Genomic DNA, 23941 nt, shown 5'->3' with positions numbered 1-23941 from the left:
GACAATCCCCTCCCTCTCCCTGCTGCCACTCCTCTTCTGATACGGCCCAGGATATGGTTGCTGGGTTCAGTGTGGAGGTCCAAACAGAAGCTGCAAAAAAAAAAAAAAAAAAAAAAAAAAAAAGAGGAAATGTGACAAAGAAAGTGCTGAACATGGCCAAGCTGGTATGCTTACTTTGGTCTGGACTTGTGCAAAGAGCACAGAGAAGGTAGGGAACCTTTGAAATCACACATGACATTGAAAAAAATAAGAGCCTGAACAATCCCTGGGATGTCAGAGACAACAAAGCATGGCTGAGAGATATTTCCTCTTCAAGAAGCACCCCAAGGCCTACTGTCCTGGCTGGTTCTGCTTATGTGACAGCTCCCAGAACCGGCTTGTATCCCATGCCCCTGTACATGTAAAAAAGATGAAATATGGTTATGACTTCGTGTGACAAAAAGCTCCTAAGATCCTGTTTTCCTGAGCCTTGGGCTAAAGACTCCCAGGGAAAACAAGGCTACAAGAGAGGACTCACACTGTCATATTCTTTTCAATGTAATGATAAACAGCCGACAAAGAATGTGCAACCAGTAATTCTTCAGAAGTTCAAAGTTTGCTTTCTCAGAACATTTAATGTGGTCGTGTTTCTTAGTTAATTAAGTAATCCTACCCACAGTTATAAGAACACAGAGGTAAGATTTCCTTCAATTTGTTCAGTTCTGCGTATAAGAAGAAAAGCCTTAAGAGTAAGGCCTTGCTTTTATCAGATATCTCAAAGGGAACTCAGAAAAAGCCCAGCCAGGCTAACAGCGGGTTTTGCAACCCCCATTGCTCCCTTTGGAGCACAGTCACCTGGCTGACTCAGAGATCAGCTCCAGATACTGCTTTGGGACATCCATCTCCACCTGGCTTGAGATTCTTCCCCCTGAGAGGTTTCCTTACCTGATGGACAAGGCAGCTGTCATTGTCATTGCTATATTCTTTGTTTAGTTTACATACTTGCTGTATGTCTGGTGCATGCTACACAGAAAAGGAAAGAAATGCTACAGAAGCTGAAGAAGCAAAATGTCACGGTGAGTAGCTACTTGTAGGTGTGGAGTTAACTGGAGCTTTAATCCTCTGGATTTACGTGTAAATTCTGCAGTGCGGGGTCTTGTGATGAGAAAATAATGATTACAGTTAGCAGTAAAGGCATCACTAGGGTTACAAAACTCCCCTGAAAAATTGTTTTGCAGATGTCTGCCTGCTGTGATGCCTGCTGGGTAACAGCAGCTAGATGTGGAGGTGCAGAAATGTGGCGGGCTATTAGTCTGCAAAGGGGAGACCTGAAATATGGAAGGGAGAGAGGCTTGGGCTGCCCTTCTTTGGGTATTTATGTTTATATTTTTAGTCTGTGATCAGAGTTCAAGGCAGCTTCTGCTGTAAAAGGCTGTGATTGTGGTGCTATGTGTGGGGGTCTGCAAGGGAGAGCCTTCCTGCATCCACCATGGGGTGGCTGCACAAAGTAATTAATAGATGCAAAACTGTGGCTTTGGGGTTTAAATATTTGAGTCATTGCTCACAGGGCTATTTGATTATTTGCTGCACGGTGTACCAGAGCTACTCATTCTGTGACAAGGACAGACTTTATTTGCATGTATTCAGGATCTACAATTGATAGGCTTGTACAGGGTTTACATACAGATTCCACAGTACTTGCTTTTTCTAGAGCTTATTGTAATGAAACTGTGAAAATCCTACAAAGGTTCACTACTTTCGGATATTCACCTGAGAATGTCTTACAAGTGGAAGGTATACTTCCTCTGGGGGAAAATTCTGATATGAAAATGTGTAAGAATGCAATGTTAATGTAAGGCAAAATGGAAAGAGAAGTGTAGTGCTAATGCAAAAATGTCTGCAAAACTGTCAAAGGTATTTAGACATTATTTTCTGGTGAATACCAGATGATAAATTCGATGGGAGACACAGAATGAATGTCAGTAAGGAACTGATTCATTTTCTTCCCAGAAGAAAGGGAGTTGCAGTCTTGATCTGGGCAAGAGTGGTGGGGAAATAGCCCAGTTGAAATTCCAGCAAATTCCAGCAAACTCAGCAGATTCCAGTGCTGCAGCCGCATGTATGGCTGGAAGCTATTTTCAGCAGCCAGCCGGGAGTTAACAAGTATCCAGTCCAGAACCAGTAGTACTGCCACAGTTTCAAAATCATTTCCCTTAATGTTGGATTTATTCCAAAGTGGAGAGAATATTTGGGATCTCAGTTGACCACAGGGCTTACTTACCTTTACTGACGATCCGCTTGTCTGTAGGAATTCTTTAAGCACAGAGCACAGTGATCAGAATGTGTTTATAACGTTAGGATGAGATACAGCTGATGTTGGGCTGCATCGTTTTATTTGCAGGATAAAGGGTCATAACTCTGAAGACTGAGTGAGATGTGGTTGGTGTGATTGGCCTTAGGTGAATATTGGGCATTTGCAGACATCTCATCTAGTTAAAGGTGAGGCATTAGAAGCCCTTTTGATGAAGAGTTTGAAGGAAATTCCCATTATCTGGATATTCAAGTGATGTGGCAGGAGGAAATAGTTGTGTGCATCAATGAGTGAATTCCTTTTAGCTGGAAACGTGGTATTTCTGGCACTTTACACATGGACAGTACAGATGCAGCCATGTTCTCAGCCTCTTGCAATGAACAACTGTCTGCACTCGGGAAACTCAGTAAATTCTTTGTTATTACAAGGGCAGTGGTTTTCACGCTGGTTTCATGCAGATGAGTGTGGCTGCAGTCTGTTGCACGCAATGAAGAACAAAGTGAGATGCAGTTACAGTGGTGAACACATACCGAATAAACATTGCCCGGAGTGAAGCTGCACCCCTGGGAGCGTGTGGCTGGTTCAGGAGCTTTGAGCCCCAGAGTATTTTTGTGTGAGACTCCAGCAACAGCACAGTCTAAGTCTGTTCCTGAAGCCCGGCGGTGCTGCTCTGATCCTGCGCCGCCCTGCTCGGTGCGCAACCTCCGCCGGGAGGCAGCAGCGCGCCGCGCCGCGAGTTAATGCTCTCGATTCGGTACTTGAGTCAAGTTGTGACACTGGATGATTCGAACTGCGTTGAGCTGGCACAAGGGGCACGGCCGGAAAGATGAGCTGTGGTAATTGCAGATGGCACATGAGCAAAATGTGTTTTGCTGGAAGTCTGGCATTATTTTGTTCCCGTTTTTAATTAACCTTGGAGTAATTAAAACGTTTCTGAGGGACAGAAGGAGTAAATTAAGGAAAAGGGGAAAGGAAAAGGAAAGGGAAAAGGAAAAGGAAAAGGAAAAGGAAAAGGAAAAAGGAAAGGGAAAGGGAAAAGGAAAAGGAAAAGGAAAAGGAAAAGGAAAAGGAAAGGGGAAAGGAAAAGGGGAAAGGAAAGGGGAAAGGGAAAGGGGAAAGGAAAGGAAAAGGCAAAAATAAAAAAAAAAAAGGAAGGGAGGAAGATGGAAGGGAGAGGGAGGGAGAAAGAGAGAAAGGAGGGAAGGGAAGGGAAGGGAAGGGAAGGGAAGGGAAGGGAAGGGAAGGGAAGGGAAGGGAAGGGAAGGGAAGGGAAGGGAAGGGAAGGGAAGGGAAGGGAAGGGAAGGGAAGGGAAGGGAAGGGAAGGGAAGGGAAGGGAAGGGAAGGGAAGGGAAGGGAAGGGAAGGGAAGGGAAGGGAAGGGAAGGGAAGGGAAGGGAAGGGAAGGGAAGGGAAGGGAAGGGAAGGGAAGGGAAGGGAAGGGAAGGGAGGAAGAGAGAAATAAAGAAAAAGAATGGAAGGAAGATGAAGAAAGGAAGGAAGATAAAGAAAGAAAACAAGAAAGAAAGGAAACAAGGAAGCAGGGAAGGAAGAAGACTGAGCTTGTGCCCAAGCTTTTCCTATTCTACTGTGCAGCTACTATTAAGTACTGGGTAAAGTAGCAGGTGTTGAGACAAAAGGCTTGCTGGTTTGGTCCTGCTTTTTTGAAGAATTGTTGCCTGAAGGCACTCAGTATATCCTGGCATAGACTGGTTAAAAGTGTGATACTTATTTTTAAATAAACATTTTCTAGCAGAAACGTTAGTTATTTTCTTTTCTCTAAAATGTGCTAGACATCAACACAGAAATATGGAGCATTGTTCACTGTTGTCATTTAGGTGTCAAATTTATAAAGATACATTTAATGGCACTTACAGTGGTTTGGTCAGGTTGTTTTTTCTTTTTTTGTAAAACCACAAACAGATACAGCAAGGTCAAGGAAGGAATCCTGCGGAGTTCCCCAAACTCTTCCCTCCTGACACTGTATAAGCACCAGATCTCAAGCCCTCCTTCCAATTAATTCAAAGATTTTCTCTCTCTCTCTCTCTCTTTCTTTTTTGATTTTTTTTTTTTTTTGATGCAGATTCTTTTCATAATTTGCTTTGAGTAATCCTCATAGATATATATGAGGATTTTTCATGTTTACTTATTGGGCAAAACTCAATGTTTATATTTGGCTACACTGTTTAAGAGAGGGCGCAAAACTCATCTTTTGTGGATCTGCATGAATTTCAGTGTAGGGACACTGCAAACTATTTTGGACAGGCATCTCCCACTTCACTTGGCTTTAATTAGTAATTTCCTGTCTTCTGTTTGCGGTCCATGTTTGTCTCACAGAGTACATTTCCTGTCTTTGTGTTTCCCTATGTGTAATAATGTTCCCCAGGTGATGGAGCACTTGTTTAATTGAATAATATTGCAGCTGAGAAGTGCTTGGAGTCATTTATGATGCTGGACTTCTGCAGGGATGGAATTCAGTATATTTCCTCTTGCCTTTGTAATTCTATTAGAAAATTCAAAGCAATTTCCTAATGACAGTGCTGCTACTCAGCAGAACGTTGGGAGGGTGTGTGAGCCTCGGTCTTGCAGACATTTTGCATCCACAGCTTTTCTTTGTGCTGCCGCTGATACACATCAGCTTGAAGTCAGCCAGGCTAATTCAGTGTAGAGAAATCAGGGCCATAAATTTTGTAATGGAAAAATTGAATTGAGCAGAGTTGGAAGACGAAAAATGCTCTGAGAAAGAAGGAAGAAATACATATATCAGATTACAATTTATTTTTACTTCTGTGCCAGAAATTCTCAATAAGTCACTGTATTTATGTATGTATCTGAGGGTGCCATGTTAATACATAATTGCATTATGAAATGTATGTTGGACTTTTTTTCTTATTAAGAAGATCTGCACTGCTTACCCTGCAAAGCCGTCTGTCTTTCATCATTTATAGCTGGAGCCAGGAGCTAAAAATGACTCTTACTCTTGAGTGTGCTAACCAAGTAAAGAAGTTTGGATAACTATCAGAAAACAGATTTTAAGTGTTGGCAAAAGAACCCTAATTATTTGCTGGCCTGATGCCAGGACATTGTATTGATGTATTCCAAGCAGGCTTTCAGGTAATGTTGCTGTCACCGATGCTGGAGGAAGAGCAGGATAGAGTGGGAATTCAATAACATGAAAGTAGCGTATGTCATTCCTATGCTGAGATTTGAGGCAGGACTCACTGCTGGTGGGTACATCCAGGGCTTCCAGCTGATGCCTAGGGTGTGCCATGAAACCCTTCAGCCTCAGACATCCATGGTGGTGCCACCATGATTTTGGTGCCAGTCTGACAGAGCTCCTGAAAAATGGAGGAAGAAACCACAAACAGCCAATAACTAGATATGAAATATCTTTTTCTTTCCTGCAGGCTTCTGTGTTTGTTGGTGGTGTGTTATTTTTGTTGGCTTTTTATTTTTATATTCCCACATTCTTAATTATTGAAAGACCTGAAGAGTAATTAGAAGAGTGTTTGAAGCTTGGTCCCTGAATTCTGAAGCATATGAGCAGAAGGCAGTGATGTGGTGGGACACATGCAGGTGTTCCTGGTGCCTCTTTGGGAAGGAGAGCACAATATTTGATTTCAAGGTGGCTAGATTCCCTCTTTTCAAATAGAAGTGTGGAGGTCAGATATCTCTCTTGAAAACTCAGTGAGTGTCAATAGCAGTTCGTTCGACTGTGCCCTCAGGTATTTTTCATTCTGTTAAAATAGAGTTTTGCAGAATGTGGAAGTGTTTTCCTACCTATGGGAGAGAGGTCTGCATTGGCGTCGCCCACCAAGGCAATGGCAATGCCCCTGAAGCCCTGCTTGTACCCCTACTTTTACTCCTACCCTCTTCTCCACTGTTGCACACCTTGAAGGAAGCACAGTGCTTTGTATGGCACCAGGAAGACAGCCAAGACTAGCAAAATCTGCCTGATGTGTCAGAGAAATCATTGCTTTGTATTTCACAACAGGTTTTCTGGATAAAGACTATGGCTTGCTTTTGCTTTATTTTGTTTTGTGGTTTTGTTAATTTTTTACTTTAATCTCACATTCAGGAATGAGCTCCGTCTGAGGCATTATCAGTGGGGAGGAGAAGAAAGTAGGTCATGTTCTGGAGAAGAACTCCTTGAGGAGACAAGCTGTCCTTGGGTAGCAAGGTGTCCCAGCCTCTCCTGATAAGCAGATCTCGTTAGTCAGAGCTTGGCCCTCACTACCTACAGCACCTTGTGTGCCTGCCTCTAACAACAAAAATACCCTAAACAGGCTTCGCAGGTGGGGTTTGCTAAAAGACAGTGAGACTACAAGGATCTGCTGTCTGAGGTGCAAGTAGCTACCAACACCATGTGCCTGAACTCAGACCTTAAAAATCAGAAACAAACATTGAGGTTGTTAGTGTTAAGAATGAGAGCCCAGAGATCATAGAATCATAGAATGGTTGGAATGAATCTCAAAGCCCACCCAGCCCCAACCCCGTGCCGTGGCTGCCCAGTGCCAGGGCTGCCCCGTGCCAGGGCTGCCCCCCACCAGCTCAGGCTGTCCAGTGTCCCAACCAACCCAGCCTTGAGTGCCTCCAGGGATGGGGCACCACAGCTTAACAGGGCAGCTGTGCCAGGGCTTCACCTCCCTCTGAGTAAAGAATTTCTTCCTAACATCTGACATAAATCTCCCCTTCATTTGGTTTAAAACCATCCCCCCTGATCCTATTACTATCAGGACATGTAAAAAATCACTCTGCTTCTTGCTTATAAGCTCCCTTCAAGTACTTGAAGGCCACAATGAGGTCTCTGTACAGCTTTCTTTTCTCCAGACTGAACAAGTCCAGCTCCCTCATCATTTTTTCATAGGAGAGGTGCTCCAGCCCTCTGATCATCTTCATGTCCTCCTCTCGATCAGCTCAAACAGCTCCATGTATTTCTTGTGCTGGGGGCCCTAGGTCCCTCCAAATGGGGCCTCACGAGGGCAGAGCAGAGGGGGACAATTCCCTTCCTCTCCCTCTCCCTGCTGCCTCATTCAATGCAGTCCAGGATTCTGCTGGCCTTCTGTCTTTTTATCCACCAGGACCCCTGAGTCCTTCTCTACAGGGCTGCTCCCACTTAGTTCTTCTCCCATTATGTACACGTATCAGGGATTGCTTCAACCCAAGTGCAGTGACATTGACCACGACCCTCTGGCTTCAACCACCCAACCAGTTCTTTACCCACTGAGCATTCCACCCTTCAATTCCATATCTTTCCATTTAGAGATAAGAATGTGATCTGGGACCATGTGAAAGGCCTTGCAGGTGTCCAAGTAGACAACATCAGTTGTTCTGTCTTTGTCCACTGATGCCATCATCCATTGTAGAAGGTCACCAGATTGGTCATAATTTGCCCTTGGTGAAGCTGTGCTGGCTGTCACGGACCACATCTTCACTGTACATGTGCCTTAACATATCTTCCAGGAAGCTCTGTTTCACAGTCTTCTCAGGTATGGAGGTGAGGCCCATCAGCCTGTAGTTTCCCTGGTATTCCTTTCCACCCTTCTTAAAAATGTGAGTGATTTTCCCTTTTTTTTCCCCCATCACTGGGGATTTCACTAGATAGCGATGACTTTCTAAATACGATGGACAGTGTCTTGACAACCACATCAGCCAGTTCCTTTAGGACCCTGGGTTGCATGTCATTGGGCCCCATGGGCTTGTGCACATTCAGTCTGGTCAGGTGGTCCTGAACTTGCTCTTTGCTTACAGTGGGAGGGATGTTGTTCTGCCTGCTCTTGCCTAGAGGTTGAGAGATGTGAGAGACATGGAAAGCCTGTCTGCCAGTGATGACAGGAGTAGGTCAGTACTCTGGATTTCCTAACAGCAGAAGAGAGTTACAGTGAAGTGTGGGCATGCTAAGGACATTACAGTCCCAGGTTGCACCAGGGGAGGTTTCAACTGGCTGGAAAAAGAATTTTTTCATGAGGAGGTCAAGCATTAGAATGGGCTGCCCAGGGTAGTGACGGAGTCTTCTAGAGGGATTTCAGAGATGTGTGGACATGGCAGTAAGGGACATGATTTAGTGTCAGGACTTGGTAGGCCAGGTTGGTCTTGAAGGTCTTTTACAACCTAGAGGACTCTGTGATTCAGTGACTACAGGCAGCTTCTGTCCTCCTGTTGAAGCAGGGTGTGAGGATGTTACAAGGGACTCCAGCAACACACTGCACCCACCCTGCTCCTCACTGCGACAGAAAGCTGCAGTGCCATTTACATTTCTGTGCCACGACAGCCATACACCTGTGTGCCGTGCCCCAGACCACCTGCAGAGGGTTGCAGTTCCCACAGAGAAGAAACTCTCAGCTGGGAGTCGCACCTGGGAAATGCTTTCTGTTGAAGCCAGGTGTGGTACCTTCTGACGTTGGTGTGGGACAAAGGCTGTGCCTTTGCTCTTTGTTTCCAAGTACTGAGCTGAGGCACAGGGCGTCCTCACAGGCAATTTTAAAATGATTTAACATCCTCAAAAGCAAAGAAGAAAACATGCTGTATCCACTAGAGAGAGGCAGTACGCAGATTGAGGACTTTTCTTTCTTTCTGTCTTTCTTTTTTTTTTTTCTTTTTTTTGTATTATAGAGGGATTTTTTTTTTTTGTAGTCTGGAGATTTATTAGTACAGAGAAAATGACTTCTTGTTAAATATATTTGAAAGAAAATGTTGTGCCTTACCAAGGTGAGAAGTAGTTTGTACATTCAGAAAGCAGAAGCATGTCGAGAGTGTGCTTTGTGTAAAGCCTGGAGCTGCAGTAAAGAGGTAATGTGTCACTCAGCATCACAGTGACAAATGCTTTTAACAGGGAGAAATCAGAGGGTACAGTCAGTGGCTGTGTGTCCTTTCACTCCTAACTGGAATCAGGAGAAAAAAAGTATTTTGCACAATAAATAAATCATGAAGGTTGAATTGCCATAATTGCTTTACTGTGTGCCCCAGTCAGTGGGCATCTCCATGACCTGACCTGGCAATACCCCTCAGCAGTCCATGTGGAGGACATCAACCTTGCCCCAATTTGTTTGTCCAGCACATATTTATTTATATGTAATATATTATAAATATATACATATGATTTGTAAGCAGTCACTGAGATCTGGAACTCAATCCGTAATTACCCTTGAATACAAAAGATACCACATGCAAAAACCCACAGGCCAATTACAAATGGGCTCCGCAGACTTCCATGCACTCTCACATGGAAGTTCCTGGTTTGTAAGCATCTGGGGGTTAGGATTAACAATTGCCACAACTTGTGTCTATATTACTCCCCTTCTTCCTATTGGGATTCCCAAAAAGTGAAGTAAAGCCTCTGTGTTTCCCAGTGTTCTGAGCCCTAGTATGGCCACTCTGGAGCTGTGTCCTGCTGGCATGGGGCTGGTGGGTGCCAGATGTGTGCAGCTGGGAGCTGCAGGGCATTGCTGCCCATGCAGCTGCTGAATGGGGTACAGCCCTCTACAAGTCAGCCCACAAACCATGGCTTAGCGCCCAGGGACTTGGAATCTGGAAAAATGAGACAGAGATTGGAGACCCTGTTTTGCTCTTTGTGAAATGTCAGAGCAGCAATTTCCTGTCCTGGTTTGTTTCTCTTTGATTTTTCCCTAAATTACCACGGAACTCTTATAAGAACCTTTAAAATTAATTTTCCTGTGATCTTCCACTTTGTTTCAGCAGGTCAAGGGAGTTCATCCAGCCCCTCTGTTCTCCACTGATGAGGCCTCACCAGTGTTCTGCATCCAGGAGTCCTCAGTATAGGAGAGACACGGACCTGTTGGAGTGCATCCAGAGGAGGGCCACAGAAATGATCCAAGGGATGGAACGCCTCTCCTATGAGGACAGGCTGAGAGAGCTGGGGCTGTTCAGCCTGGAGAAGAGAAGGCTGCAAGGTGACCTGAGAGCGGCCTTGCAGTACCTAAAAGAGAACTATAAGAAGGGGACAGACTCTTTAGCAGGGTCTGTGGTGACAGAGTAAGGGGGATGGTTTCAAACTAAAAGAAGGGAGGTTTAGAATGGGTATAAGGAAAAAAATTTTTACCATCAGGATGGTGAAGCACTGGCACACGTTGCCCAGGTTGGTGGTAGATGCACCCTTTCTGGAGATAGTACATGTCAGCCTGGACAGGGCTCTGAGCACCCTGATGGAGCTGTAGGTGTCCGTGTTCACTGTGGGGGAGTTGGACTAGATGGCCTTTAGTGTTTCCTTTCAGCTCAAACGATTCTATGATTCTGTGATTCATACACTCAATGCAAATCTGACCTTTTCTTGGGGGTGAGGTGTGACGAATGGGAGAAGGCAACAGATGAGGGCTGTGTTTTGTAAAGGCAACTTCGGGTTGCAATGAAAGTGCAGAAAAACAAGCCATCGAGTTAATTTTATGCATGCTGCAGCAGGTGGCTTAGAAAGAGCAAATAAAAGAATCCTGAACCTTCGAAATTTTGCTCTTACACTGCAACTCTGTGGCTCTGCCAAAGGTTGTGTCTAAAAAACATGAGACACAATGTGCTCTTTACTTCATCAAAGTTCGCTTTGTATTTGAAGCTGCTGGGAATTTGCAGTGTTGTTGGTGCTAGGTTTTCTCCTCTCCAGCAGTGCACAAACTGCAGGTATACAGGTGAAAAACAGAAAGGCAAAGATGACTGTGTGCATCCCATCATCACCTGCAGCACTGGGGCCAGGGCACCTTCATAAAGCTGGCATGTCATGCTTCAATAACTTGAACTGTTCGTACTACCAGTGACACAGCTGTCTGATTTGTTTGTGCATAAACAAGAAGAGTTTTCTGATTATAATAACAAAGAACAATTAATATATTAAGTGATTCAGCTCTTTCCTTGTGTTTGTAGGGGAGCTGCACCATGTTGTGTTACATGTCGGGATGCAGTGGAGGCAGGGTGAGGTGTGTGAAGGAACATCAGGGTAACTTTTCTGCTCGGGATGTGTTGTAAGGATAAACCATTTATAATAGCTGTGGAAAAAGCTCTCCTTCCAAATGACCTGAGGATGCCCCTATTGCTCCAGCCACTTCCAAACAGCGAGTCTCTTTCATGATATGCACCCAGATCAGCGTCTAGTTTGGATGTTTATCTTTTTTTGACCAAAATCTTGTCACAGATGTTCTCAGGCCCAAGATTTTAATGCAAAACTGCTGCACTTGCAGTTCCTAAGTCAACACGATTGAGTTTTCTCCATGCCCTACTGCCTGTTCCTGCAGTGACTCACAGTGGGCCGTGTGAGGTGCTCCTTGGGCAGCAGAGATGCGAGCAGCCATGCAGCTTTGAAACCTGAGCACTGGGAGCACAGGGAGGCAGAGCGGGACGCAGCCTGACCTCTAACAAACAAGCCATGCTGTCCTTCTCTGAGGCAGCCTGGCCTGTTTTCTTTCCATAACATTATGCCTCCGGAAAGAGCTGGCAGTGCTTTTCAGCAAACACTGGGTCGCTGACTCAAAACATCTTTGTCCTGGAGGAAACTTTCCATGGGCAGACATGAGGCAGTCTCTGCAGAAAATCTGAAATCACAGCAGATCCAGCACCCCCTTTCTTCTGAACTGCAGAAACTTTACCCCAGTGATGGGAAAAAGGCAGACTCTGCCTGATCAGACGCAGATCCCTGCTCCCTCCACCAAAGCAAGCAGGCGAGGTGCAGGAGCAGGTGCCCACCAGGAGAAGCAGAGCAGAGGGCAGGGGAAGCTGCAGTGCTGTGCTGCAGGTCAGGCAAGGTAAGGATGAAGGCGCTGCCCAGCCTGGTGAGAAACAGGCTTGGGTTGGTTTTAAGACCTGAAAAAACATGGCAAATCTTCCTGAGGAATTTTTTTCCTCATCGCCTCAGAGCTTTGGGGATGTAACTGAGATCAAAGGTGGTTTTGCAATGTGCCTGGCTCGGCCAGAGACTGCGCATCCTGCAAGGTTTTTCCAGAAGGCTATCTTGCTGGCAGACCTTTGGGTTGGAACAGGCTGAGCTTTGGGGTGCCTGAGGAAAACTGAGCCTTCTGATAGCCACGGCTCAGCTCGTTCCTAGTGAAGAACAATGGTAAATATTGTTTCAGTAGTTTGCCACTGTACCCTGGAAAAACACGCAGTCCTGTGCATGGCTGTGCTGAGTAAACACAGGAAAAGGCTAAATTCTGGCAGGGAGTATGCCAGGTGTTGGCAGTGTAGCCCAGAAAGTCAAGCTAACCCAGCCTCACTCCTGGAAGCAGAGACAGCTTGCTGTGTCCTTGTTAAAGTATTCTTGTGACCATCTTAATTTTGTTGCTCTCATTATCCTTCTCCTCTGGTCATCTCACCTCTTGCTACTTGCTTCTCAAAACGCTTCATCCAGCAAGTAGAGAAAGTCAGTGTTGACTTTAATGCTCTGCGACAGGGCAGTGAGCCGGGGGCTTTGCTGCTGGTGAAACTGGGAGTCCAATCCATCAACTGATGGAGGTGGTCTCCTCTGCCTGGATGCCTTCAGGTTCACAACTTCCTTTTGTTGACAGCATTCCACAGCTGAGGCAAGAGGGAAAAAGTGCCATTAGTCACTTTTGACATAATGAAGCAATTTGAGCTTAAAAATAGTTGTTTTTGTGAGTGCTGGAATTAATAAATTCTGACTTCCTACAGATTTGACTTTTCTGTCTGACTATCACTGGGGCATCTAAGAAGGATGAATGTTCCAATTAAATTTTTTCCTGCTGCTGAAGGAAAGTCCGTTATTTGCTCAGAAATAAGTGAAGAAAAATAATCTGGAAGAGTTATCTTGCACGGAGATGCTTGAGGAGTCTGTGGGTTATTACTCCCACTCCCCAATCAAAACAAAACAGAACAAAACAAAACAAAAGAACAACAAAAAAAACACCCCAAAGTTTAAAAAAAACACCAAAACAAAACAAACAGAAAACCACTGCAAAACAACGCATCACCACCCTGAAAAAGTGGAAAAAAAAAAAAAGAGAAAGGAGAAGGTATATCAGCTCCATGGCAGCTGCACAGGCAGCAGGGCCGGGGATGGATGGTTCTAGGGAGAGGTTTTGCTGCATGTCAGCAGCCTGTCACCCTGCTGGGACAAAGACTCCAGGGAGATGTGAGATTGTTGCCCTTGTTCTAGCATAGGCACTGACTCTTGCTGTGCTCAGTGTTTACTTTCCGTCGCTCACCTCGGTGGTGGTCAATATTTACTTGCCAAAGACTTTAACTTGCTGTCATTTTATAGAAATCCTTCCTCTAACGTTACGTACTCACATGAGATCCTTGCTTTAAAATGGCTAAAGTTCAATTGTTAATGCTTAGTTCTCAGCACTGCTGTGGGGATTTATTGAATTAATATAAAATAAACCCTGAAAGATGCAGAGAGACTCTCTTTAGGAAGAAAATCACCCTATTTTCTTTGAAATGTTAGAGAATTAAAACCCAGTTTCAAGTTTTCCTTAATTAGTTGGTGATGTAGGGGATCAAATTCAAACAAAATCAGGTCTGCCTTCTCCTGTCACACAGTTCTGCTGTTTTCCATGTTATGTGTATCCTTGTGACTCTTGCAGTAGCTCATGAGATTATTTCTCTCGGCAGTTCCCTCTATTAGAAGGCCAGAAGGGAATCAAAGCAATGGTCACTATTGGAAACCGCATGAACACAGCTCTGCAAGTCCCTCTCCGAGCTACCAAGGTCACGGGAAAAAAAACAGCTTCTCTGCACTTGCTTAGAAAAACGTGACCACCAGGAGAGTTGGTGGATGTCAGGTGCAGCCTGGAGCCCCTCCAAAGTGTTTATATAAATCAGCCTTTTTTGCCAAGGGTCAGGTCGGCACGCTACTCATGGCAGCTGGCTTTTGGTGGCTGGTTTGAGGAACATGTATTTCTGTGTTCCAGCATTGTTCTTCCACCCATACTTCAGTCCTGAGAACACTTGTTTCCTCTGTGAATGGGGCCTTGAAGATTTTCAAGTGCTGATCAGAAAGAGCTGGTGGATTTGGTCTGCTTCCTGAGCATTTTGTCTCAATGCCCAATAGCCAAGGCATGCTCTTTTCTCAGCCTAAGAAAATTCACTGTGTAGGAACATGGCTCTATAAGCTTCATCACTACCACAACTTTTAATTCCAGTCCTCCAGTCCATAACCTTTAAGTCCAGTTAATTCTTCTACTGGTGTGGTCACAAGTAGATCAGCAAAAAAGGACTCTTCCTGCTGGTTGCAGCAAAGCCTTCCCTTCCCTTCCCTTCCCTTCCCTTCCCTTCCCTTCCCTTCCCTTCCCTTCCCTTCCCTTCCCTTCCCTTCCCTTCCCTTCCCTTCCCTTCCCTTCCCTTCCCTTCCCTTCCCTTCCCTTCCCTTCCCTTCCCTTCCCTTCCCTTCCCTTCCCTTCCCTTCCCTTCCCTTCCCTTCCCTTCCCTTCCCTTCCCTTCCCTTCCCTTCCCTTCCCTTCCCTTCCCTTCCCTTCCCTTCCCTTCCCTTCCCTTCCCTTCCCTTCCCTTCCCTTCCCTTCCCTTCCCTTCCCTTCCCTTCCCTTCCCTTCCCTTCCCTTCCCTTCCCTTCCCCTTCTTTCTTTTTTTCTTCCCATAGAAAAAGTTGGTTATTTAAAGTAAGAAGTCATGACCAATGAAAATTCCTTTTTATTTTCAACAGCTATTCGCAGAAACTGAAGAAATTTGCTGTGCTTCTGGAAGGCTCTTCTGATATCCTGCTCATAGGCAACTGTGATAGAAGGAATGATCATGTATATATACATATTTGCAGATAATCTGAAGAAACTTTATGCAAGATGCTGACTGACAATTTCTGAGGATGGAAATCTTCTATTTAGCAATCAGTCTGTTTGCCTACAGTGCTTGCCAGTATGACTCTGGCCGTTTCAGGAAGACTAGACTCAAGATGTGAAGATGTCTAGCCACCAGTTAGTTTGGTTCCAGCCCCTTTGCTGAAGTTTGCTGAGCCTTCCAGGTGTCATCCCAACTCCCTAAATAGCTGCTTAGCATCCTCTTCTACCTCAGTATTTCTCACCCTCTGTCCCATAATTGTCAGTGCCTTGGATGGTCTGCATGCAACCCACTTAAGGATTTCTCAAGAAACGGAGGGTGAGACAGCCTGGGTATGATTGCCCTCCAGGGCAAGGTTTTGTGAGAAGAGAGGGAGAAGGGCAATGCCCAGAAAACTGTCATCAGTAGCATTCTGTAACCAAATAAACACCTTCTTAGATGTCCAGGCCTGGGTGCGCCTTGATGATCTTCTTTCCATGACAGGTTTGGCTGGAGCTAACAAGTAGTCTGTTCTGTGCACTGCTTTCCAGAGCAATCAGTTGGGAATACTTTACAGAGTGTTGTCTTACTCCAGGTCCTCAGGGCTTCAGAGGTCAGCATCCTACACTCTGGTGTTTCTCTATCAGTAGCTCATGTATTTTCCTTATTTTTATACCATGGCTGACGTGAGCAAATAGACATGTCGTGCAGAAGGAGAGCAGGTGCTGCTACCACCAGCTCCTTGGCTGGGTGCAGTAGCATGGCACTGGTAAGTGTGAGGCATGAGCGGCAGCTACTCAGGTGGTGCGCTGCTGACCTGGGATGCACGCAGATCTTTCTAGTCAGAAAATACACCTCAGGATGAAGCTGTGGCCATTTTCTGCCAGATAGCTAGGAAGTGGCTTTCATGGGGAAAGCACATAACAACTGTGCTCTGGACCACTGCCATTGTTTCCACACATCACACTATTGTTCTGTTATCAATGCTAAAATAAGTTTGAAAGGCTAACTCTATGTGTACTGATCCACATTTTTCTGCATTATCTTTATTTGCTAATTACAGCACCGCAAGATATTCTAAGGGCAACCTTCCTCTTGCACCTCTGAGGCACTATCATCCCTCTATGACAAAACTGCAGTCACCTCCAGCTCCGCATTCTGTCCATCTCATCCTGTGATAAAGATCCTCCTCAGACCTGGAGGAGCATTATGAACACAGCCTCTCTGCATTTGTCACTATCTGTCAGCCTTCTTCAGTGCTGTGGGAATGAGCAGCATTTTGGTCAAGGGTCCTGCTTGCTTTATCTTATCTCTGCTGTCACTACTGTAAACCTGCGAGAGCCCACTTGCCTTCTTTTTCTTGAGAGCTTGTGTGGTGAAATTTTGACTGTGTTGTGACAAAAATGTGTAAGTGAGTAAGAGCTGGATGGATGTTTAGAAATCATAAAGTAAAACAGCGTCTGCAGACAGTGGTGATAACAGCTGGCATCTTGTTTTGGACACTGGAAAAGATTATTCATCACCAAGGGTTACCTGGGACCATCTTGCACTCGTTGTACAGTAGTGGTAGTAGGAGATGGTTTGATGCTGACAAGGTGGTTGCCAATCTTGTTTGGAGTGGTAGCTCAACAGCTCAACTTCGGGTTATTTTTCTGCTCCACTTCAGCATTTTTGGCATCCCTATGAAGAGATGTCCAGATGTCCTTACAGACTTTTTTTTTTTTTTTTTTTTTTTTCCCTGAGTGGTTCAAGTATCCAATATGGTTAGTAGTAAAAGAAGTGTGTTAAAAGCATGCATTTCACTAAACCTGCAAGGTGTTCCTAATCTGTGCATGTGGATGCCATGTTTAGAAAGGAGAAGGAGGCTCAGGCACAGTGGAGGAACACAGTGGTGATACACTGAAACCCACAGTGAAGCACAGTGAAGCCCAGAGAGGTGGATATCCCATCCATGGATGCACTCAAGGTTAGGTGGGATGGGGCTCTGAGCGCCTGATCCAACTGTAGGTGTCCCTCTTCACTGCAAAGGTTGGACTAGATGGCCTTTAAGGGTCCCGTCCAGCTGAAACAGTTCTATGATTCTGGAAAGGCACACCCTGGTTCTGGGCTTTGTGGGGCTTTTCTCCTGGGGAGGAGAGCGGGTGTTTCCTATTCAGAAAGATTTATCCTGTAATCTGGACATTTACCTGGGAATGCCAGAATGAAGATGAGCAAATCAAGTTCTCAGCAGACTTCGCTCAGGATAAAGCCTGGAGAGCTTGCATGCATATAACGAGCAATTACAATAGTTCTTTTAAGCATCCAGTCACACTCCGCTAATGTGAAAAAATAACCAAGAGAGCCTGAGCCACAGGAGCATCATTATCTGTGGAGGGCAGAAAAAACTCACGTTCATACATGAGAAAATTCTGAAGACCACAACTTCTGTTTAAGTTTGTACACGCTGTTTTCAGCATTTTTCCACGATGATCACGAGTGCCTTATGATCAAGCTGTTTCTGTAGCGCCACAATAATTTTCTGAGCAGTGAGCTGAGGTGGTTGGAGCACCAAAGAAAACCAGATCTGGTGGAGGCTGTCTTTATTGAGCTGTCAGAAAATCCACAGTGCTCAGACCCAGGGTCCTGAGCATCTCCTGGCCTCTGGAAGGACAGGGAAGTTCCTGCTCAGTGTCCTGTTTAGTATCATGCATTAGCAGTGTATAGAAGTTTAAAATGTTTAATCATCTAATCATAAGAAAACTGCTGTGCCGTTGTGAGGGACCCATAATGATCAATGATCCAACTCCCAGCTCCACACAGCACCACCCAAGATCCAAACCCTCCGTCTGAGAGCAGTGTCCAAACACTCCTGGATCTCCAGCACTGGGGCCGTGCCCGCGGCCCTGTGCATTGCGTTCCACGCCCACCACCCTCTGGTGCAGCCCCCTTTCCCTGACCCCCAGCTGCCCCTCCCCTGACACAGCTCCATGCCGTTCCCTCGGGCCCTGTCGCTGTCGCACAGAGCAGAGCTCAGCGCTGCTCTCCGCTCCCTGTGAGGAGCTGCAGCCGCCACGAGGCCTCCCCTCAGCTCCTCTGCTCTGCGCTGAGCACACCCAGGGACCACAGCCACTCCTCATACACATTGCTCTCAGGACCATTCCCCATTTCCCCACGTGAAAAACATGACTGTGTCTGTATGTGCCATCAGCTGTAAGATTTTAGGGCAAATACAACTTAGTGGGTCAGTAGTATCTAAAAGTGAAGGTCTCAGAAGTGTTCAGGTTTTACGGTTTCAAAGAGAACTTGTGGTTTCAGCAGTGGCATATGTATGACTTTGGTTTTGGTTTGGCATTGAGGAATTTAGGCCTGAATGACAGCTAGAAATGCACATGGCTATCAAATATGTGGAATTTTCACACCCTAAAAAAAGCTTAAGAGTGCAGTGAAGCACGAAGCAAAATAAGGATACCAGCTTGTAAAACCTCCATCTATGGCTCAGTTTTGCAACCAACAATTAACTGTTCAGAGTGATGCAGCCATCTTGTACCAATAGCTACTGACCAAGAGACAAGCTCGGTTCTATCACAGGAAATGCCGCAATTAGCTCACACAATTAGTGAGACTCTTCAGCATCACTCTGCCACCTCCTCCCCCGCCCCTAGCATATGCATTGCCTGGGGAAAGCCCCATGACCTTCACCAGCTTCCCAAACACCTGACTGTGCTCAATATCAATGTGATTTGCCAGAACTCTTCACTGTGAATGTAAAATAGAAGTAGACAGGAACCTCAGGCTCGGAAGGGTAGGAAAAAGAGCCACTGCAAACTGGCATGTGAACGTTTCGCTTTTTTGGGTTAGGGACTGTGCTAAGCATGGGTCGTTCTCCAGCCAAGGACAGCCTGGAGCAGCGTGCTCAAGGAAGGCTGCAGCAGTGCTCCTCCTGCTCTCTGACCATGTTCCACGAATGGTCCTCACTTCCTGGCCCTGCACACACCCCCCAGCAGTGCCACCCGCAGACAAGGACAGCCCCACACCTCAGGGTTGCAAAGTGAACATTTTATTGAAGTCAAGTTGATGCAGAACAGAAGGGCAACAATGGCTCAAATGTTCATTGACAGAATGCCCCAAGATGTTTCACGCACAGAGTTTTAATACAGTTTGCACGGAAAAATTGAAAAAAGTTTTACAATACTCTCCCAATCAGAAAGGGGAAGCCACAGCCCTGCTGTAAGCCTTCGCGATTCCCAGATGCTGCTCTCCCTTCAACAGTTCCATATCCTTCCCCAGAAGAAGGCTATGGAACTGCTGGCCACATCCCTTTCCCTTCAGGTATACGGAGTAGAGCAAAACTTGTGAGAAGGATTGCAGTTTAAAGTAGCCATAAGTCTTCACATGAATCAACATTAACATATCCAGAAAGACTGGTTGTAACAACACTATTTAAGGAAAGCTAACAAATGAACAAGGTTACAATATCAACACTTTAACCCAACTTGTTTAAAACTTACTGAAGCAACTCTGCTTCCAAACGATACTTACATACATGTTTTACAAAACGCTTTCAGATAGTTTTACTTTTCAATAAGTGACAAGATCAAATGAAGACTTGGAAGCAGTCAACAGCGATCTGCTTCCTGTGATGGTTTAGAGCATAGCTACTATTTCAAAAAAAAGTTTTCTTTGGGCATAGTTTTCCCCCTACAAACCATAACAAGATGGGAAACCAGTCCTCGTAACTTGTGATTTTTATTTCCAGACAGCTGGAGAGGGCTGACGCCCCCTCATGTCTCAATGTTGTTTGAAACCGTGGTGAGATCCAGCTTCCTTTCAGGAGAAGGAGCATCTGCCCCTCTACATCAGTCATTTGCTCCAGACCTGTTGTAGTGTATATCCCCAGCCAGCATGCCGCCATCTGCAGAGCTTGCTCCTCTGAGCAAGCAGGACACTTGTATGGGGCAGGGCAATAAAGTCACAGGCCTAGAGTCAGTGGGTTCTTCCACATCTGCCAAACAGGAATGGCAGCTCAAGGGCAACAAGAGATACGTATTGCAAAATAGTGCCGTAAATTTACATAGGCTGTTTGGTATACTTGCAAGGCTTAAGAAATGCTTGATGCAAATGAGCAAAACCTTCAATTAAGGTCTTTACAGTAGCTTGTCAGATCTCATGGTGATGCACAGTGGTGGACCTCTCAAGTAGCATTAACCTCCAGCTGCAACAGATACACAGGTAGTAAACCAGAAGATGCATGCAAAATACAAGTCAATCTTTTCACATAGAAGGAGGAGAAAAATTTGTTAACTACACTAATCTCAGTTACAGAGTGGTAGTACAACAAATGGTAACAACACATTTGGACAGCTGTATACCAGTACTGAACGTCTCACAATGGCAGCTGAAGTCAGAGCTGTACAAACAGTTTAGGTGAAGAGCGCTGCCCTGCCAAAACGGATTCCAGTATAAGAAGCTTCCCATTGTTTTAATCTGAGAAGACACTTTGTTGAAAGTTGGGTTGAAATCCAGCCATCCAATGCAGATGCAGCACAGTTAACAGCTCCTGCGCTGAGACCTAGACTGCGCTGTGCGCGTGCCTCAGTGTTTGAGCCCAGACGAATGCTGCTCTTACTGCTCAGCAAGAGGTCATCCCTTCACATTGCCATTTGAAATGTGGAGGTTAAGCCAAGGGATCCAGAGTCAGCTTGGCCTCAAATATGTCATACAAGTCATGCAACAGAAAGGAATGCCTCTGCATGCTATTTCATCTTCGTGACTGCAAGATATCTGAACCCACAAATTCAAGGCAAAAATTCAAATTGCCATTTACTTGAATTCATATTTTCAAACATTTTCTGGTTTACAGGGATGCACAACAGTTTGGATTAGGTTTGTTGTTGTTGTTCTTTTTTGTTGGTGGCTGTTTTTTTTTTTTTCAATGCTGGAGTTAAAGTTTATTAGAGATACTACCACTATTTTGGCAAACATTCCAAAATCATATTTGTAAACATAGTGCTTCCCTTTTCAATTGACTGCATTTTGAAAAGACGAACGTAAGACAAAGTAAGATTTTGCTCTATTCTGACCAGATAACCCGTGTTTTCACATGACAAAGCAAGCGATGATTTAAATCAAAATAAAATAAAAACTGCATGAAATGAAAATTTGTGCTGTTTTGTGATCACAGTATTTCATAGTTAAATACATCTGTTCTTTGTTATACTCCTGGCACCCAGGACAGAAATCTTTAAATATACATTTCATGTAGGCAATAGCTTCTTTGCATAACTCTCTTCAAAAAAATACTTTATAGCAGTATATAAATAGGTAACCTACATGTTTAGTTTTATAATCTTGCCCCAAAACTATATATCTGTTTAATTTTTTTGTAAAGTATCAATTTTACCAACATTAATAAAGCTGACAAACTATTGAAATGGAAATGCTCTCATCTTCCACAATAGAAGTAGCAATTTTATAGGAAAAAAAACCTAGAGCAACACTCGTCAGTTGTTTTAACCTGAGCGATGTCTGGCCTACTTAGAGTAGTTGGAGTAGCAGCTTTTTTTTCTTTTTCCTTTCCCCTCCTCATCATGCATGCTCACACCCACACGTTTTTGCATACACACAGAACAGGCACACACTGTCAGACACCGGTAGGCCATGTAGTGCTTCCCAGGTGTTTCAGCAAGGCGGGAAGCAGTGTAGCTAATAGTTTAACTACACTAAATACACACAAGCAAACACCTTAAGGCAACCATTGCGATGGGGGGTTTAAGTTGCAGTGATGAGTTTCTCTAAGTAACAAAGACGGGCTGTATATAGACTTATATACAACACCTTTTTAACCCTCCAAAACAATGTTTTTGTTTTTTGTTTTTTTTTTGTGTTTTTTTGTGGTTTTTTTTTTTTTTTTGTGCAAATTTCTAAACCTTCTACCATTTAAGGCAAAGAGTTTGCATTAACAAGAAAGGTCAGAAAAATAGCCTTATATTTATCCAAAAGTATCTCAGTTCGCTACACTATTTCCTTAAAATGTGCACAACTTCACAGTAGATGTACTGGGTCCCAGTACCTACTGATAAAATGATTTAAATGGACAAACATAAGTCTTGAAGAAAAAAAGGGACCAGAGAAAGCAGCTTCAAATATGCATATAAACAACATCAACAACAGAAGTAGTCAACTCAAGTATACTAATACTGAAAAATTTTCGTAATGCAAAAGTTCAATTTTCTTAGAATCTTAGAGTAACTCATCTGGAATTTTAAATAAATAAGTTTCCATTCATTCACATGTGCTGGTCCAAGCAGAAAACTAGTGCCGTAACTCTGATTGCTGTTGGTCAAATTCACCTATAAGTCTTTTAATGTGAGACAGCTTGTTATGCAGATATTCACATCTGTGTTTCTCTTCACGGTAGTTGGGACTAGACTGTAAAGATAAAAAGAAAATTAGGGCATGAAAATATCTGAAGTTTAATATTTCATGTCCTTTGCTTAAAAATAGAGAGCAGCCCATTCCAGCAGTTTCTAACTCCCACAGACCTGGTGCTACACATACCTGTTGTATCTTTCGATACTCTTCTAGGACTTCCTCATGAAGCATCTTAAAAAAAAAAAAAATCAAAATGTGAAAACAACATGAAGAACATTTCATTACTACTAGAAAACACAACCAAATAAAGCTTTAAAAAGAAGTTATACTCAAGATATTTTCTTATCCAAGAGTCATCACTCTTCTGAGTCACAAAAAAACACAGACCAACAAACATAGAACACAGCCCAGATCTGCAATTAAATCTGTAAACAAGCAACAGGAAGAAAATGCGTTTGAAGATTCCCTTTGTGAAGTCATTCACGCCACTGTAAAATACTTGCTTTCACAGAGAGCTCACTTGGGTGGAGTCTTCAAATAAGGGCTAAATGACTTGTTACACAGTTTTGTGAAGCAACAGAAGTCAAGAGTTAGCCAATGAAGGGTCAGACCACGTATGTGAGTTCTGTAAAGCTTTTCTCCTTTGTCTGATTGAGCAGTACCAAGGATTTTAAAATACTGCCTGTGCTCACAAATACATTTGCAATCTGTGCAGAAACTTATAAAAGCTAGCCAGGTGCTACCAAACATCCTCAGCACACACAAAGAATTTAAGAATTCCGGTACTGAGCATTTGAATTTGCATGTCCAAATAATGCCATCCTAGGCTTGCAAGCTGTAATACAGAGTTTTTAATATCCTTCTTTGATAAAATTTACAGTTAGAAGCCAAATGAGTTTGTGGCTTTCCCACAGCAGAGTTTGTGGGAAATAGCAGGTCAGCAAAGCCTGGGGATTATGGCCCTTTGGTTCTTCTCCTTTCTCATCCGTGCAGCAGTACTCTCTTACTTCACCAGGATGCTGTGAGATGGTCAGTAAAACTACAGCCAATCTGGTAACTCCTAACATACATCTTGTTGCTTGGTCTCTCTTGGACACTTTAAAATCATGTCAACATAATTCAGTGGATTACTAAACTGAAGCACCTGCCTATGCTGAAAATGCAGAATTCTGTAGGATGTAAGACAGAAGTAAGACACAGTCTTCATGGTTTTACTCTTCTTTACCTGATATTCCTTGGACCCTGGAGAAAGCTGCTTTCGCTGTTCATCAAGCTTCATGAATTTTCTGGTAATACTCTCCATTCGAGCATGCAAATTCCTGTATTCATCATACTCTGCATTGAAGTCATCCTTATAACTCTGGCGTTGCTCATACGAGACTATAGCTATGTATTTTCTAGTAGAAAACACAAATGCACATACAATATTATACAAAAGATACTTCATGGTATCAAACAGACGCAGAGAGGGAACGCTTAACTGCTAAACCCTGCCCTGCCTTACCTCCCCTACAAGGAAAGTGCTAAATGTTCTTCTGAAGGTTAGGAACTGATTGCTTTGTCTGTACCCAGAGACAC

The 23941-nt window shown here is 44.2% G+C and overlaps 1 protein-coding gene across 6 annotated transcripts in view; it reads right to left on the bottom strand.

Moving 5' to 3' along the window:
- Positions 1–19033: 19033 nt before the first annotated feature.
- Positions 19034–23941, bottom strand: part of ELL2 (elongation factor for RNA polymerase II 2) — a 56422-nt gene continuing 51514 nt past the window's right edge. For all 6 annotated transcript variants that reach the window (XM_424711.7, XM_040655732.2, XM_015280540.4 and 3 more), the window contains 3 exons: positions 23589–23760; positions 22550–22594; positions 19034–22420 (listed from right to left, as the gene is read on the bottom strand). In XM_424711.7, the coding sequence (XP_424711.2) occupies positions 22304–22420; positions 22550–22594; positions 23589–23760 (334 nt within the window). In that variant the 3' untranslated portion in view covers positions 19034–22303. The remainder of the gene's footprint in view (positions 22421–22549; positions 22595–23588; positions 23761–23941) is intronic.

Source organism: Gallus gallus, chromosome Z, assembly GCF_016699485.2.
Source record: "Gallus gallus isolate bGalGal1 chromosome Z, bGalGal1.mat.broiler.GRCg7b, whole genome shotgun sequence".
NCBI lineage: Eukaryota > Metazoa > Chordata > Aves > Galliformes > Phasianidae > Gallus > Gallus gallus.
This window is presented reverse-complemented; position numbering and strand designations above follow the sequence as displayed.